Raw genomic sequence first — 19,068 nt, 5'->3', positions numbered from 1 at the left:
TTAAGTGCTTTACTAACCTCCAAGTTGTTTAAGTCTTCAAGCATTGTCGCCTGTTGGTTATTGTTAAGTGTAATGTACGTTACTATTTAGAATCCTGACAGTGGAAGCAGGCCACTTGGTCTTTCGAGTCCACACTGACCCTTCAAAAAGCATCCCACCTCTGACCCTGTGCCTGTAACCCTTCATTTCCCATGGCTGATCCACCTAGCCTGCACATCTCTGGGCATTATGAGCAATTTAGCATGGCCAATCCATCTAATCTGCATATTCTTGGGCAGTTAGAGGAAACCCACACGGACACAGGGACAATGTGCAAACTCCATGCAGGCCGATGCTCGAAGGTAGCGTTGAACCCAGGTCCATGGCATTGTGAGGCAGCAGTGCTAAATTTTTAAATAGCGACATTTTGTGCATGTGTTTCAAATTGTATAATGGAGGTAATAGAAAGAGCGATAAAACAAAGTTCATTGTGGCTAGATAGTAAAAAGATATGGAGGCAAGATTTGTAGAATGAGTTAAAATACAGTGAGACCATGATCTCCCTGGTTAAACAGGCTTGAGGAGCTGAATGGCCTCTTCATGGACGTCTCTTTTAATTCATTTTCAGGATGTGGGTGTTGCTGTCTGGACTAGCATTTATTACACATCTCAAATTTCCCTTGAGAAGTGGTGATGAGCTATCTTCTTGAATCTCTGCAGTCCATGTGCTGTAGGTTGACCCATAGTGTCCTTAGGACGGAGTTCCAGGCCACAGCCCAGTCACACTCAGGGAAAGTATTTAGAATTCATTGCATGTAATTAATTTCTTAATAATTATTGAAACGTTCAATAATGTGATTAGAGAAATGAAATTATGCTCTGTGTGTTGGCTGGTTTGCTCTGGTCATGTGATTAGGAGAAAATGAGGACTACAGATGCAAGAGATCAGAGTTGACAGTGTGGTGCTGGAAAAGGGCAGCAGGTCAGGCAGCATCCAAGGAGCAGGAGGATTCATGAAGGGCTTCTGCCTGAAACATCGATTCTCCTGCTGTCAGATGCTGCCTGACCTGCTGTGCTTTTCCAGCACCACACTCTAGTCATGTGCCTTTTCTGTGCAGCCATTGAGCACTCATCACTTGAAAATGATGTTAGCAATGTGAGGATTTTCAGAGCTGGTAAAAGAGTCAGGTACTGAAAGGAGAGCAAGGAAAATATGATTTCAAACAATAGTCTGTAATTTTCAATTATTTCGTGATTCAAAATGGCTGTGCATTTTCCACTCCCTCTCAACATGAAAGGAGACATGAGATAGAATTGGAATTTTTTTCAACCTTAGATGACAAAAGTATGAAAAAGCTATGGAATAAATTTTTTAAAACTTGAGCAAATGTAGCAACGCTGCTACCAGTGCTGGTGAAAGAGTGCTGCAGCCCTGATCTCAGTGAGGAGCAGAGAAGCCAGACTGTGGAAATGTTGCAGATCTTGAAGACACATTTGAACTTTAAGGTATTTATAAATAATTTGTGTTCAACATCAGAGCTAAGGAGGAGAGGGACAATAATACTAAAACTCAGATATAATAATATTATAAAGGTAAAGTTGCTATACTCTTGCCAGACCAATAGGGCTGCTGTCTCATTAGACAGAGATAGCTGGTGGTTATTTAACCTGAGCATCACCATGCCCTTGGGTGATTGGAGAGATTGGAAAGCAGAGTCCTTCATGATGACCCTAGCTGGTGCAGGGAAATTGAACCTACGCATGGTGGTGTCACTGTGCATGACAACCAGCCATCCAGCTAAACAGACCTCATGATAATGAACATACAACCACACTGATACAACTAGCTGGATCCTGAAAGCTTGGACAACTGAGAGCTGTTCTCATCTGAGATAGGATTGGACATAAGAGATTATGTCTGAGAGAGGAGAAGCGTACCCTGAAGAATCCTATTGATGTATGCAGTAGCTCTAGGATTGTGAGGAATTAGCCAGAGAATATTAATGGGTGAACAGATGAAGAACCACATTCCAAATTGAATAAGAACAACCAACTGGACAAAAAAAGCACATAATTTGCAGCCCAACCAGCAGAAATATTAAGGCCAGTGGGCAGGATGTAAGTATTGTGAGTAAATCACATAAAAGAGAAGGCAGCATGTGGAAATCAATGCTCTAACTTCAAAAAACTGAGTCACTTTGTAGTCAAGTGATTCACCAGAAAGAAGCAAAGCAAGCCTATAAAGATAGCTGGTGGCAAGATTTCAACTGATGATTCTGACAGATCCCTCTTTACTAAACAACAGATTGTCATCATCATCAGGTCTGAAGCTATTGAGTGGTTTTTGACTGTTATACTGATGATTGCAGAAGGAGAACAGCAAGTGAATGTGAACTTGCCAATGTAAATGGAGCAAATCAGTGGAGGCCCTAGAGGTGTATAGAAGTACAGAGTGAGAACTTAAGAAAGCAATTAAGAGAGCAAAGAGGGGGCATGAGAAAAACACTGAATGAATTAGCTTTATTGTCACGTACAGGTCATTCTGGTACAACACTCGTTTCGTCAGTGCGAATTGACTAACGCGATTGACAAATTGTAGATGTTGTTTGGATAAACACGAATTTCCTACAGAATGGTATAACAATTTTCTATAGCTATCTTCTACAGCACGATTACCTTTGGCGTTTTCCATAGTGTGATTTTCTATAGTGCGACGTTGCAGAGGAACACAATTGTCGTGTTATACCAGAATGCACTGAAAAGTTTACAACTTGCCACATACGGCACCAACTTAGGAGTAAGGTACCTAGGTACAGATTCTTCATTACAAATTCATAGGAAAAAAAATTAGAAAACCAAAGAAATAAAAAGTCCAGAATTACAAATTGTAGGAATACATTAGAAAATAGAGAAATAAGAAGTTCAGAATAATAGTCTTTCAATTCAGTGCACGATGGCACCTAGCCTCCAGTCCATGTTGGGTCTTGATTCCAGACTGTGCTGGGCTTCACCTTGAGGCTGGATGACTGCTCTGGAATCGCCTTGAGGCTAGAAGTCCATGCTGAGGCTACGCGGGGCCGAGGGGATGACTTGCTGAGTCCACGCTGAAGATAGGAGTTCACAACATCAGTGAGAAGGAAGAAGACAGAAAAAAAGCACAAAAGGAGAGAAAATGAGAGAAGAAACAGACAAACGGATGAGCTCCGGTTGAAGCATACTACTTTGCCACCACCTTAGAAAGTCGTTAGTATAAGTATATCAGGAAGAAGAGAATAACCAGGGAAAGAGGAGGGCTCATTAGATCTGAAGGGAAAATGTGTGTGTGTAAAGCTGGAGGATATTGGTAGAGTGTTAAACGAGTACTTCACATATGTCTTCACTCAGGTGAAGGAGGGTGTAAGAACAGAATTTGAGGGGATAATGGCCTGTGAGTTTCTTGAGTAGTTTGATATAGGGAGTGAAGAGGTTTGGAGGTTTTCTTGGGTTTGAAAGTGAAACAATCCCCAGGTCCGGATGAGTTGTATCCCAAGTAGCTGTTGGAGATCAGGGAGGAAATCATAGAGACCATGACCAAATTTTAAATGCACCTCCAGCCATGGGAGATGTGCCAGAAGACCAGAAGGCAACTAATGTGGTTCAACTTTTCAAGAAAGGTGGTGGAGATAGATCAGTGGACTATAGATCACATCAGCGGTATGGAAACAAGTGGTGCAAATTCTGAAGGAAAAAATTAATCTCCATTTAGAGAGGTAAGGTTTGATCAGGGTTAGTTAACATGGCTTTGTCAGGGAGATCATGCCAACATGTCTGATGGAATTTTTCAAGGAGGTGACCTTGTGGTTGGGGGCAGTGCAGTTGCTGAAATGTATATGGATATCAGTAAGGCTTTTGAGAAGCTGGGAAACATAAGAAATTGATAAAGAAGGTAAAATCATATGGCATTCAGGGTAACTTGGCAAGTTGGATCCAAAATTAACAGGAGACTGGGTGGTAATAGAAGGCTACTTGTGTGCCTGGAACCTAATGTTCAGTGGCGTACCATAGAGTCCCTTACTGTTCGTAATATATGTAAACAATCTAGATGAAAACATGGAAGGAATGACAGACAAGTTTGCGAATGACACAAAGATTGGCTGTAGACAGATTGGTGCGATAGGTGGGACAATGGCAGATGGAATTTAACCACGATGAGTGGGAAGTGATGCACTTTGGAAGAAGGAACAAGATAAGGGCATTCTCAATGAATGATGGGACACTAGGACACTTAGAGGAACAGAGGGATCTTGGGGTGCTTGTCCACAGATCCCTGAAGGTGGCAGGGTAGATCAATAAGTTCGTTAAGAAGGCATGTGGGACACTTCCTTTATCAGTTGTAACATAGGTTTTAAGAGCAGGGAGATCGTGTTGAAACTGTACAGGACTTTGGTGAGGCCACATTTGGATTAATGTGTGCAGTTCTAGTCTCCACACCATAGGAAGGATATGATTGCATTGGAGAGGCTGCAGAGGAGATTTACCAGGATTTAGTGGAGCAGTTTAGGTATGAAGATAGACTGGATAAGTTTGATTTGGAGGTTGATATAGCTAAGTTCGGTACCCATAGGGAGAGCCTCAACCGGGACCTTGGGTTCATGTCACATTACAGGTGACCACCATTGCACTATGCACACACATAGACATTCCTACACACACACACAGATACTCCTACACACACACGCTCTCTCACACACACACAGGCACTCCTATATATACATACACACGGACACACATATACACAGACGTGCATACAGACACCCACACACACCCTTACAGACACACACTCTCTTACACACGCAGGCATTCCTATACACACACATACACAGACGCGCACACAGACACCCACACACACCCTTACAACACACACACTCTCACACTCACACATGCACGCCCTCACAGACTTAAGACACTCTGCATTCACTACACACACACACATACACTTTCTCACACTCACAACCCCCAACCCAGACAGACAGACATACACAGACAGACAAAGACCCACATGCACACATATATTTTGTGGGGTGAATTTGTATTTGAAGGGTTGCATTGTACTTTGCTCAAAAACTGCATGCATTCATGTAGAGCTCTCAGCTCAAAAACTGCATGAATTTATGTAAAACTCCGTTATCTCACTTTTTAGATTAGAATCAATCTAAACATCATAGCATAGACAGAGAACACAGGGGGCCAACACCTTCAACATATTGTCTAGCTATCACCATTGTTAACAGCTAACCCGAGAGTGCAACTTTTTTAAAAAAAGGTTTTGTGATTTACACATGAAAGAAATGAAACTAACGTTTCTAACAGATGAAAGGCTTAACATACAATCAATTTTTCAATGTATAATTTCAGTTACATCACACTAAATATTTGCTATAAATTCTATGCGTTAGGATTGAGCCCTCCATTATCACCTGATGAAGGAGCGTCGCTCCGAAAGCTAGTGTGCTTCCAACTAAACCTGTTGGACTATAACCTGGTGTTGTGTGATTTTTAACTGGATAAGTTTGGGTTGTTTTCTTTGGAGCAGAGAAGGTTAAGTGGGGATCTAATAGAAATGTATTAGATAATAAGGGGTATGACAGTGTGAATAAAAAGCAATCATTCCCTTTAGTTGAAGGTCGATAACAAAGGGGTAAATATTAAGGTGAAAGACAAGAGGTTTAGAGGGAACTTAAGAATTTTTTTCACCAAGAGAGTGGTGGGGGTCTGGGAAGGGGAGTTGAGGCAGGAAACCTCGCAACCTTTTAAAAGATACTCAGATGTGCACTTAAAGTGTCATAAGGTATGCCCTAGTGCTGGAAGTTGGGTGAATGCAGATTTAGTGAACTTTAGTGGTAGATCCTAAAGGTCTTTACTCCTTCTGATGCAAACAGTGGTTCCTGTCAGGTGAAACTGAATTAAAGCAGCAGTTGTCTAACTAAGATTTTGATGCCATTTGGGAGATCCAGATGGTTGAGCATATCATTTGGCATTATTTAAAATATCATTCTTGAGTCTTGGGTATCGCTGGCCATGCCAGCGTTCATTGCCTGTCCCTGGTTGCCTTTCCAGTTCTGGAGAAGAATATCAGTACAGACTGCACAAAAAAGTGGTGCTGTTGTGGAAGATCTGCTAGTCAATGGATGTGGAGACATAATGGAAGAGGTCATTGCAGATCAGAGCGCGCCAGGTGAACTGAAATTGATAATGAGAAAGATACTGTTGTACTTGACTTCATACATGCTCAAAGAACTGAGAGCAAAAAACTTCATCTGGATCTGGATAAGGTGAGAAATGCAGTAACCAATAGATGTGATAGCAGTGCAGTAACTTATTAGATTTTATGACTTATGTAGCAAAGTTGTCACTTATTTTGTCATCCGAATGAAACTCTGAGAGCTCGCTGCTTAGGGTGTTATGGTGGAAAATTTCACAAAAAACTAATGACAAACAGCTCCTGCACTAATGTACCATTGTGTCAATAATAAAGTCACCTTGCAGCGTAATACCAACAGGGCAGGACTTGGATTTTTATGCAGTGCAGACAGCCAGTTGCATTGTCATTCATGATGTTAACCCAAACTAAGTGATATGTTCAGATAGATGGCTGACATCTTTGCTTGTGAGCATTTTAATCAAAACTTGTTTGGCAGAGACCATAAAGCCGTAAGAAATAGTAATAGGAGTAGGCCATTCAGCCTGTCAAGCCTGCTTCACCATTCAGTAGGATCATGACTGATCTAACATTCCTCAGGTCCACTTACCTGCCCTTTCCCCACAACCCTTGATTCCCTTAATGATCAAGAATCTATCTACCTCAGCCTTAAATAGGACTCTGCCCCAAACGGTCTCAATCCTCTGAGAAAAGAATTTTTTTCTCATGTCAAACTTAAATTGGTGCTTCTTTATTCTGAGACTGTGTGCTCTTATCCTAGATTCTCCCATGAAGGGAAACATCCTCTCAGCACTTACCTGTCAAGCCCCTTAAGAATCCTATGTGCGTCAATGACATGAGCTCTCGTTCTTCTAAATTCCAATGAGTAGAGTCTCACCCTATTTAATCTTTGATCGTAAAGCAAGTCCTCCATACTGGGGATTATTACAGTAAACCTTCTCTGAAGTGCCTCCAATGAATTAAACTTGTCCTTAAGTAAAGGGACCAGAATTGCTCACAGTACTCCATTTGTGCTTGTACAGTTGCAGTCAGATTTCCCTACACTTATACGTGAATCCCTTTAAAATAAGGGCCAACATTCCATTGACCTTTCTGATTTTCTGCTGGCCCTGTGTGCTAGCTGTGTGTTTCATGTACAGATACCCCAAAATCGCCTTTGTATTGCAGCTTTCTGCAGCTTTTCTCCATTGAAATAATACTCTGTTCTTTTGCTGTACCTTCTGAAATGAACAACTTCACATGTTCCCACATTATGCCTGACTTGCAAACCTTTTGTCCACTTAATCTATATCTCTACAAATTGTTCATATCCCTCTTGCAACTTGCCTGTTCACTTATTTTTGTATCAGCTACAAATTTGGATTCAATACATTTGTTTCCTTCCACTAGGTCATTGATATATATTATAAATGGTTGCAGTTCCAGCATTGATCCCTGTGAAACCTCATTGGCTCCAGGCCACCAACCTACAAAAGAATCTGTTATCCCACCTGCTGTTTCCTGCCCATTAGCTAATTCTCTATCCATGTCAATATACTGCCTCCAACACTACAGGCTCCTATCTTATGAGTTAGTGTTCTGTGAGGTGCCTTGTTAAATGCTTTCTAGAAGTCCAAATATAACATATCTACTGGTTCCACTCAATCCACTTTGGTTGAGACTACTTTGAAAATCTCTAATAAATTAGTCAGACACAATTTCACAATTGACAATGGAGTCTGACCATAAGCCACTTCAGCTATTTTCCTTAAACTACTACTATCTGCTCTAAAGTGTCTGCAAAAAATTAAAAATCATACAACACCAGGTTATAGTCCACCAGGTTTATTTGGAAGTAAAAGCTTTCGAAGCACTGATCCTTTGTCAGGTAGCTGGTGAGGCAGGATCATCGGGCACAGAATTTATAGTAAAAGATCAAATGAATCGAAACCTGCAACCCCATTCTAAATGATTAAAGATTTAACAACAATCTAGGTTTGTTCAATACATTGCATCAGTTGTATGACACTTTGATCTTTTATTATAAATTCTGCATCTTACGATCCTGCCCCACTAGCTACCTGGTGAAGGAGCAGCGCTCTGAAAGTTTGTACTTCCAAATGAACCTGTTGGACTATAACCTGGTGTTGTGTGATTTTCAACTTTGTTCACCCCAGTCCAACACTGGCATCTCCACATCATGTCTGCAAAACATGGTATTGCATTTGCAGAAATATTACCTGAATGTGACATTCAAACAAGCAGAACAGGTATACTTCGACAACTGCTGATGAAGGAAGTTGAGGATGTTAATGCTAAAATCTTCCAGAGCAACAGCTTGACATACTCTGATTATCATCAACCCAGCAGAGATTTTGACTCTGAAAAGTAAGTACCTTGCTGAAATCGAGCAATGTAAGGAAAAAGGTACAAATCTCTAACGGTTGCCGGAAGAAGTGAAGAAAGGATGACCTTACAAGGGTATGCCTGTAGCTATAACAGAGTATTGGATGTTCGGAGATGAAGTGATAGCCTAAGAAGAACATTTTGTACAAAGGAAGCAGTCGTTAACCCTAAGTTGATAAGAAAAGTGATGCTAAAGTACATCGAGGCAAGCCATAGAGGAATTGAGCCTAGCCTGAGGAAAGCAAGAGAAGTGCTCTAATGGCCAAACAAGAGCAATGAGGTTAAGGACCACATCGACTCATGCTTTGCTTCAAATGGATACCCAGCTAAGCAAGAAAATGAGCAGTTGATGACATGACATCCCAGACAGACTAGGGGTGAAGTTTGGAGTACACTACATCACTCTCTCAGGAACTGATTGTCTTTTCACAGTCAACCAGTTGTTGTAACTACTGGGAGGTGGACCAACTGACGTCAACAACTACCAGTGAGATTGTAGAATGTCTGAAAGCACACTTCAGTCACTGATATTTCAGACATTGTGATGAGTGACAAAGACCCCCAGTTTATGAGCGAAGTATTCAGTGCTTCACAAAGGATTGGGAAATTCAACACCATACATCATCTGTAGACTGTCCCTGTCAAATGTAGAGATTGAGGTGGTGGTGCAGATTGCCAAAAGGACCATAAAGAAATCAAGAAAACTTAACACCAGCAATGATTTGGAGATGCCGGTGTTGGACTGGGGTTAAAAATCACACAACACCAGGTTATAGTCCCAACAGGTTTAATTGGAAGCGCTAGTTTTCGGAGCATCACTCCTTCGTCAGGTGGTTGTGGAGGACACAATTGTAAGACACAGAATTTATAGCAAAAGTTTACAGTGTGATGTAACTGAAATTAGACATTGAAAAATATCTTGATTGTTTGTTGAGTCTTTCATCTGTTTGAATACCATGATAGCTTCACTTCTTTCATATGTAAGTCACAAAACCTTTTTTTAAAAGTTGCATTCTCAGATTAACTGTAACAATTGGTGTTAGCTAGACAATTATGTTGAAGGTGTTAGCCCCCTGTTTTCCCTGTCTGTGCCAGAATGTTTAGACTGATTCTAATCTAAAAAGTGAGATAATAGAGTCTTACATGGATTCATGCAGTTTTTGAGCAAAGTACAATGTAACTCTGCAAGTACAAATTCACTGCAAAAACATATATGTATATGCGTGCATGTGGGTCTTTGTGTGTCTGTCTGTCTGGGTTTGGGGGTTGTGAGAGTGTGTGTGTATGTGAGTGTAGAGTGTCGTGTGTGTGTGTTTGTTTGTTTCTGGGGTGTGAAGGCTAACACCTAACACCAATTGTTACAGTTAACCTGAGAATGCAACTTTTAAAAAAAAATGTTTTGTAATTTACACATGAAAGAAGTGAAGCTATCATGGTATTCAAACAGATGAAAGACTCAACAAACAATCACGGTATTTTTCAATGTATAATTTCAGTTACATCACACTGTAAACTTTTGCTATAAATTCTGTGTCTTACAATTGTGTCCTTCACAAACACCTGATGAAGGAGCGGCACTTCGAAAGCTAGTGGAAGAAATGTGCCTATGCAGAAGAAGTCTGGAGAGAAATGCAGTGGTGTTTGTCGAGGTTCGTCCCGAGCAGTGCCGTGACGTGGGACTCCGTGCTCTACGGTCTGTTCCCTGGGACGCACACCGAGGCGATCATCAACTGTGCCTGGAGGATCATCAACTCGGTGAAGGACGCTCTCTGGGCGGTCCGAAACCTGTTGATCTTCCAGCTGAAGGAGTTGACCCCGACTGAGTGTTGCAGACTGGCACATTCCAAGGTCCAGGACTACGTGTTGAGGGACGTGCTGAAGCTTGGGGCAGCTGCCGCCAAGGCGCGGTGGGGAAAGACCACCATGTAACATCTGCCTGCCTAAGCACAGGGGGCCGACCCAGTAAGGGGGCTCCACTGACCCACCTGCTAAATATGTGAATAGTAATCATACAGACCTGCATATATGAATTATTCTGTCTCTGTATGCCAAGAAATGGAATGTTTACGTATGTATGGCATGATCAATTGTACAGATCATCAGAATATTTTATGATTAAAATATATATTTGAAATTTAAAAAAAGTGCTTCCAATTAAACCTGTTGAACTATAACCTGGTGTTGTGTGATTTTAAACTTTGTGACACCAGCAAGGTGGTCTTTGAATTGAGAAATGCACCTGCTGAAAGTATAGAAACTAGTTCATTGTCACAGACCATTGAATTACCATTCCAATAGAGGAGTATACTGAAGCCAGAAGTAGTGAGGGAAAAAAATCACCGTGAAACAACAACAAGCCAAATTTCACTTTGATCAAGCTGCCAAATCATTGCCAGAACTGAGCGTTGGAGAGCAGTTCAGAGAAAGTTCGCTTGGTTGATACAAGGTATGGAAGGACTGCCTCATGAGGAGGGGTTGTATAGTTTGGGCCTGAACTCAGACCTTAGAAGGACATAGAACGTTACAGAGCTGTACAGGCCCTTCAGCCTTCGATGTTGCGCCGACCTGTGAAATTAATCTGACCCCCATCTAACCTACACCGTTCCATTATTATGCACAATTTAAAGACTGTATGCAACGTATCTCTGCATGTGCAGAAATTAATGAAAGTAGAAGCGTCTAAAATTAACAACTGTTTTGTTAGTCACGAAGAAAACAATTGTTCATAGTGCATTGGGCTAACTTCATAATTTATAATTACAAATAATTGTGTATACAATCTTATTGTTGTGAAATGGAGAATGCTTGGAGAAATGTACTGACTGACTTGCCATAAGCATGTGACCATTCTGTCTCGATATAAATACCTTTGTATGGAAATGATAGCAGCCATTCGGTACACATCACTTGTAACAGTATTGTTGTTTACAACAACAGCAACTTGTATTTATATGACATCTTTAGCATATTAAACCATCCTAAGATGCTTACCAGAGCACTTATCAACAAAGACAAATCACTTTGTAAAAAATTTAATGCTGATGTGCAAGTTTACGTTACTTTTAAAGAAGCAAATTACAGAAAAGCAAGTTGCCAAAAATGACAATGAAATGCACTTGTAAGTATGAATTTCAATGAATATGCTTTTACCAATGATAAATATTACTGTCTGGGAGGCATCCTGTGAGATTGGGTATTGGGAGATCAGAGGCACAATCCTCACAATTTCCTAGTGTGTGATTTATGCGTGTAAAGCATTCCCTAGTGCTATACCCATATTTATGCTCACGATACATATGTACTAACAATGTATTGTGCAAACATCAAACATACTGGCAAGCTTAAGAGGAACTGTGCCTGAAGGGATTAATACATAGGCTGACTGTGGCTCAGGCAGAGAAATAGGAGGTTAGTAAAGTTCTGTTATTGAAGTGTGGTTTGTGATGCATCAGTACTGGTCTGTTGCTCTTTCATGTGTTGCTCTTGAGTCTGAGGGTGATTGTGTTGAGTAGATCTCTGGAAGGAAGCCCCCCCCCCACCCCCAGGTTTCCTGGCATTTTCTCACTTTAGTGAAAGTTACTCTTGTATGTTTTCATAATATTATAATAAATCCAGACCACTTTCTAAGAGCATAGTACTTTAATTGTGTAGCTGTGTGCAGTAAGAACTGTCAGTAACACCAGAATATTTCTTAATTACTTCTTCATCAAGTGAGAAAATGAAGTGATTGTGAGGTAAACTAATGGCTTTTTGATGTAACATGTTTCACTCTCAACCTGTATACCCAGAGGACAACATTTGGACATTGAAAGTTCTGTCATATTATGTTTTCTTATTTCAAATGAAGGTTAAAATGGACAGTAATGTGCCTCCTTGCAGATTGTATTGTGTGAACCCAACACGGGTAGTTGTTAAGAAAGCTGCAGTAACTAGTTAGTGCCTATTGGCAACTTTATTCATTGGCAAGCCAGCCATGCATCATAATTTAAAAGAAGATGTTGCATTTTCGACCAGCATTTGTGTACATTCACACATTGAGGCTACGTGGAATGTCAGCTGTTCCAAAACTGGACTTAATTTGCCTACCCAGCAAAAAGTTGAGACTGGAGTTAAATTCTATATTCATTTCAAAATATATCTGGTGTAAAATGTATAGGATTTAATGAACAATAAATCAATCCACCAGTAACAGGCCAAGAAAATAGAGGGCTAGAATCACGTCCAGTCAGCTTCACCAGCTTCACTTCGTTCATTTGCTGACCTTAGAGTTTCACCAGTCAGTACAGATGAAATGTTTTATCAAAACTGGTACATTTTGAATACCTCTATCAGATTGCCTATAGTTTAAAATAGTGAATATGCAATTTAATAACCTGCATAGTCCTAATCCTGCTTCATTACTTAAAGATTATTATGTATTCTAATTTGATCAGTTGTACAAATTTAACTGGTGTCGACTATTTCTGCATCAGTAAACATAGAGGAAATTCTACATAATTTCAAGTGCATTGTGTTAAGGTTAGGTGGTAGATAAGTGATAATGTCTGTGCACTAATAATTCAGAACCTCAGGCCAGTGTTCTGAGGACATGGGTTTGAATCCCACTGTGACAGATGGTGAAATTTGAGTTTAATAAAAAAGCTTGTCGAATGGTAACCGTGCAGGCATTGTTGATTGTCATTTCAAAGCAAAATCGCTTTGGGAAGGAATTCTGCCATCCTTACCCAGTCTGATCTAGGCGTGACTGCAGACACACAGTAATGTGATTGACTCTTAAATGGGAGGTGGGGATGGGCAAAAATGCTGACCTCACCAGTGAAGCCCACATTCCATGAATAATTTTTTAAAAATTATTATTGACTCTAACTGTGTGAACTGAACTCTATCCTAGCAGGTTTTGAGAAGATTTGTAGCTCAGGTTGAGGTTCTGGATGTAGGTTTGCTCGCTGAGCTGGAAGGTTCATTTTCAGACATTTCACCACCCTACTAGGTAACATCTTCAGTGAGCCTCCGGATGAAGCACTGGTGGCATGGCCTGCTTTCTATTTATGGGTTTAGGTTTCCTTAGTTTGGCGATGTCATTTCCTGTGGTGATGTCATTTCCGGTTTCTTTTCTGAGGGGGTGATAAATGGGATCTACATCAATGTGTTTGTTGATAGAGTTCCGGTTGGAATGCCATGCTCCTAGGAATTCTTGTGCATGTCTCTGTTGGGCTTGTCCTAGGATGGTCCCAGTCGAAGTGGTGTCCTTCCTCATCTGTATGTAAGGATACTACTGAGAGAGGGTCATGTCATTTTGTGGCTAGTTGATGTTCATGTATCCTGGTGGCTAGTTTTCTCCCTGCTTGTCCAACATAGTGTTTGTTATAGTTCTTGCAAGGTATTTTGTAAATGACATTAGTTTTACTTGTTGTCTGTATAGGGTCTCTCAAGTTCATTAGCTGCTGTTTGTGTGTTGGTGGGTTTGTGGGCTACCATGATGCCAAGAGGTTTGAGTAGTCTGTTAGTCATTTCTGAGATATCTTTGATGTAGGGGAGAGTGGCTAGGGTTTCTGGATGGATTTTGTCTGTTTGTCCTCTATCCTCTCTAATCTGACAGGAAGTACCTCACTGTTGTGGAGCCTGAATCCAAAATTGGCTTACACTTCGGAGACAAAGGGTAGTCTTGGGGGATTGTTTTTGTGATTAGAAACCTGCGACCAGCAGTGTACTACAAGGATTAGTCCTGGGACCCTTGTTTTTTTATGTGCATTAATGATTTAGGTGCGTATAAAAGGTAAAATTTGTAAGTTTGCAGATGACACAAAAGTTGTTGTTGGTGGTGGTGGTAGGAGGATGATCTCAGGCTACAGTCTGACAATGATCAACTGGTAAATTGGGCAGAGCAATAGCAGGTGAAATCCAATCCCGCTAAGTGCAAGGTGATAGATTTTTGGAGGTCTAATAAGGGCATTCACAGTGAATGGTAGACCTGGGAGAGTACTGAGGAACAAAAGGACTTGGTGTACAAGTCCATAGATCCCTGAAAGTGTCAGCACAGGTAAGCAGGCAAAGAAGGCATATGGGATGCTTCCCTCTATTAGCCAGGGCATACAATATAGAAAAAGGAACTTTTGTCATAACTTTATAAAACATTAGTTTTAGACCGCAGGTGGAATACTGTATACAGTTCTGATTGCCGCACTATCCAGAGAATATGATTACACCGGAGAGGGTTTGAAGAAGATTCACCAGGATTTTGGCTGGGATAAAATGTGTCAGTTATGAGGAGAGGCTGAGTTTGTTTCCCTTGGAGCAGAGGAGGCTGCGGGAGAATCTGTATGAGGTATAGAGTAGATTGTGAGAATCTCTTTCCCCATGGCAGATGTATCTAAGACCAGAGGGCATAAGTTTAAGGTTAAGAGCAAGTGGTTTAGCAGAGATCTGAGGAAATTTTGTTTTCACCCCGAGTTTGCTGTATAGAGAGAACATGATGCCTGAGAGGGTGATGGAATCTTACCATATTTAAGAAGCATCTGGATGAATACTTAAAATGCCAGGGCTTGGTAGGCTATGGGTCAAGTGCAGGTCATTAGGATTCGTATAGTTTGGTGTTTGCTGGTTGGCATAGACATGGTTGGCTGAAGGACGTGTGTCTGTGCTGAATGACTCTGAATCAAGTACATTTTGTGCGATAGTAAAGATGTTCTAAAGGTGAATTGAGCAAGCAACTTATAATGGAAATTTAAATACAGCTAAATTGTTAGAAAATTGATTGAACTCTTTTTTCATTTGTAGATGAGAAAGAACAGAAATGGTCAGTGGAAGTGGAGAGTTTTTATGATGTTGTTTTCTCAAAGCCAATTGAAGGTGAGCTGATGGTTAGCATTCCATCTCTACGAACGCAACAAACTTACAAAATAGTTCTTGCAAACAAAGAAGGCAGCAGAAGTAAAGTCAGGTTGGAGATTAATCAGGTGAGAAATCTTTTTACTGGAATTCTCCACTAAGTGAATATTTCTGTTACATATATAACCTGGGCGGCACGGTGGTTCAGTGGTTAGCACTGATGCCTCACAGCACCAGGGTCCCAGGTTCGATTCCAGCCTCTGGCGACTGTCTGTGTGGAGTTTGCACATTCTCCCCATTTCTGCGTGGGTTTCCTCTGCGTGCTCCGGTTTCCTCCCACATGCACAAAGATGTGCAAGTCAAGTGGATTGGCCATGCTAAATTGCCCATAGTGTTAGGTGCATTAGTCAGAGGGAAATGGGTCTGGGTGGGTTACTCTTCGGAGTGTCAATGTGGATTTGTTGGACCGAAGGGCCTGTTTCCACACTGTAGAGAATCTAATCTAATCTTCAGTTATAGGAAGACAGAAGTCAGAAATTACTAAAACAAAACTAAAATGCTGAAGAATCTAAGCAGGTGAGACTGGCAGCATCTGTGGAGAAACAATTAAAGTAAACATTTCAAATCCAAGATAGTCTCCTCTATGTTGGCTAGACTGGGTAATTGCTGTACAGGGTGCCACCTCTCTGTGCAAGTGAATGACCCTAACTTTCCTGTGGCTTGCCACCCCTTACACCATCTCACTCTTATGCTAACATGTCTGTCTTAGACCTGCTGCAGTGGCTCAGTACTCTAGGAACTGGATTTCATTTTCCATTTGAGTGCTTTACAGCCTTCAGCACTCAACATTTATTTTAACAAAAGCAGTGTGCTGGAGAAACTCAGCAGGCCTGGCAACATCTGTAGAGAGAAAATAGATCTAACGCTTCAAGTCCAAAGAAGGGTCACTGGACTTGAAGCATTAGCTCTTGTTTTCCCTCTACAAATGCTGCCAGACCTGCTGAGTTTATCCAGCAATTTCTGTTCTTGTTTGTTTCAAATGTCTGTATCTATCCAGTTGCTAAATAAACTTTTATGGTTGACTAATCCTTGACTAATCCAGGATATCTGGTCTTAACTGCAAAACTTATTCAACCTTCTGCTTTTAGTTCAACTTTTAATATTTTCAGACAATGCAGCTATATTTCTTAGCCTCTGTATTAATGATTTCCTTTTAAAGTCTACTACCAGAGACTAACCATTAGTGCATCAAGAATGTCACAGATAGAGGTACTTAGCACCTCCATAGGGGCTATAACACTGCACTTATGGCACTGTTGCCTCCTCTTAATACACAACTTGCAGCTGAGTCCAGTGTTTTCCATTTCTACCTGTTAGTTCAATAGTTAGGTCATGATACTGATGCTTCTGAACTCAGCCTGACCAATGAATGGTCATTTACAGATGTGGAGGCTGGTAATGTGGGCGGCACGGTGGCACAGTGGTTAGCACTGCTGCCTCACAGCACCAGAGACCCGGGTTCAATTCCCGCCTCAGGGGACTCTGTGTGGAGTTTGCACATTCTCCCTGTGTCTGTGTGGGTTTCCTCCGGGTGCTCCGGTTTCCTCTCACAATCCAAAAATGTGCAGGTTAGGTGAATTGACCATGATAAATTGTCCGTAGTGTTAGGTGAAAGGGTAAATGTAGGGGAATGGGTTTGGGTGGGTTGTGCTTCGGCGGGTCGGTGTGGACTTGTTGGGCCGAAGGGCCTGTTTACACACTGTAAGTAATCTAATCTAATCTAATATGTTCCGTGTCATCTGATGGGCTTTGAGATGCAGGTGTGATCTGGAATCTGCGTACATTGATCTGCAGAGTGACAGTCTATGGCATTGTTCATTATGTGCGTAGTACAAGCTATCCAAATGATCCTCAACTACTCTTCTCTTAGCCATGTTTTTTACTTCCTGGAAGAAAGAGTGAACGGATTGAAGTGTTGTTCCACTTCAGATCAATAATTTAACATGTTTTAATTTTTATGTACTGTCAAATCTTCAGCCTTCAGTGATCACCTATCTGTGGTGATGTGTAACTGGCTATTGAGAGAGCTTTTGACTTAGAATCATAGAACCTGTACAGTGTGAAAGCAGGACATTTGGCCCATCGGGTCTACACCACACCTCCAAAGAGTATCCCATCCAGATCCACCTCCCTACATTATCCCTATAATCCTGCATTCATCATGGCTAAATCACCAAGCCTGCACAGCCCTGGACATTACGGACAATTTAACATGGCCAGTCCACCTAACCTGCACATCTTTGGACTATAGGAGGAAACTGGAGCACATGGAGGAAACCCATGCAGACATGGAAAATGTGCAAACTCCACACAGTCAGTCACCTGAGGCTAGAAACCAACCCGGGTCCCTGCCACTGTGAGGCATCAGTGCTGACCACTGAGCCACCATGCCACCCCAGACTTGACACTGATTATTCTAACTTGGACCTGTTAAGTTTTGCAGTTATTAAGAAGGGTAACCTGACCAAGCAGGACCTTCTGCAATTGGAGTATTGTAGGGAATAATTTCAAGCTCTGAAACACTCCAAAATCAACAGACATTCACCTGGAAGGTGTGGGAATGAAGGGCAGAGTGTTCTGCCAGACCATTCAAATGTGTCCAGTTTCTGATATTGTACTGATAATGAGGCAACCTTCGATGGCAGGATGATGCAACAATTTTTTAGTCTTATTGTTACTTGCATCTCAGTTACTGATTTTCCCTACAGTCATGGATTACTAAGTGTGTGATATCTTTATGTGAAGCTAAATTTACATCTTCATTACTCCTTCATGATAGGGGCATGTATGCTATGTTCTTCATTCAAAGTTCTAGTTGGATACAAAGAAAGCATTTGCCCTTGCGGGAAGTTCAATGCTAGGGACCATAAATATAAATGAATCACAGCGATCCACTTGGGAATTTAGAAGAAACCTCTTCACCCAAAGAGTGATGTGAATATAGAACTTGCTATCACAGGGAATGGATCGGATGAAAAACATCATTCATTTAAGAAGAAGCTAAGTAAGAACATGACAGGGAAAGGAATAGAAGGCTATGTTAATAGGGTGAGATAAAGAATGGTGGGAGGAGGCTCCAGTATAACACAATCACAGGCATATACCACTTGGGTTATGAATCATAGAGGTCTACAGCACAGAAAAAGGCCCTTGGGCCAATTGAGCCTGCACCAGTCAGAAACAGCCACCTAGCAATTCTAATTCCATTTTCCAGTACTTGACCTATAGTCTGCACACTTTGCCTTTAGTATATGCCACTCTGATACAAGTCAGGCTCACAATCTGTCATGTGTTCTTGGCTCATGAAACTTTGTACAAAGAGAGCTTGAGGTAAGCATTTCGTTCATCATTCCATTTGTACATTATTGTTGAAATATTTGTTTAAACATAGAAGAAGAAGAATACAGCGCAGTACAGGCCCTTTGGCCCTCGATGTTGCGCCGATCCAAGCCCACCTAACCTATACTAACCCACTATCCTCCATATACCTATCCAATGCCCGCCTAAATGCCCATAAAGAGGGAGAGTCCACCACTGCTACAGGCAGGGCATTCCATGAACTTACGACTCGCTGAGTGAAGAACCTACCCCTAAATTCAGTCCTATATCTACCCCCC

General features: G+C 41.3%; 1 protein-coding gene across 6 annotated transcripts in view; it reads left to right on the top strand.

Annotated features, from left to right (window-relative positions):
• The window catches only part of manba (mannosidase, beta A, lysosomal), a 228,725-nt gene that overhangs the window by 91,705 nt on the left and 117,952 nt on the right, over positions 1-19,068 (top strand). For all 6 annotated transcript variants that reach the window (XM_043674528.1, XM_043674526.1, XM_043674525.1 and 3 more), the window contains one exon: positions 15,341-15,519. In XM_043674528.1, the coding sequence (XP_043530463.1) occupies positions 15,341-15,519 (179 nt within the window). The remainder of the gene's footprint in view (positions 1-15,340; positions 15,520-19,068) is intronic.

This window comes from Chiloscyllium plagiosum, chromosome 32 (genome assembly GCF_004010195.1).
Source record: "Chiloscyllium plagiosum isolate BGI_BamShark_2017 chromosome 32, ASM401019v2, whole genome shotgun sequence".
NCBI lineage: Eukaryota > Metazoa > Chordata > Chondrichthyes > Orectolobiformes > Hemiscylliidae > Chiloscyllium > Chiloscyllium plagiosum.
This window is presented reverse-complemented; position numbering and strand designations above follow the sequence as displayed.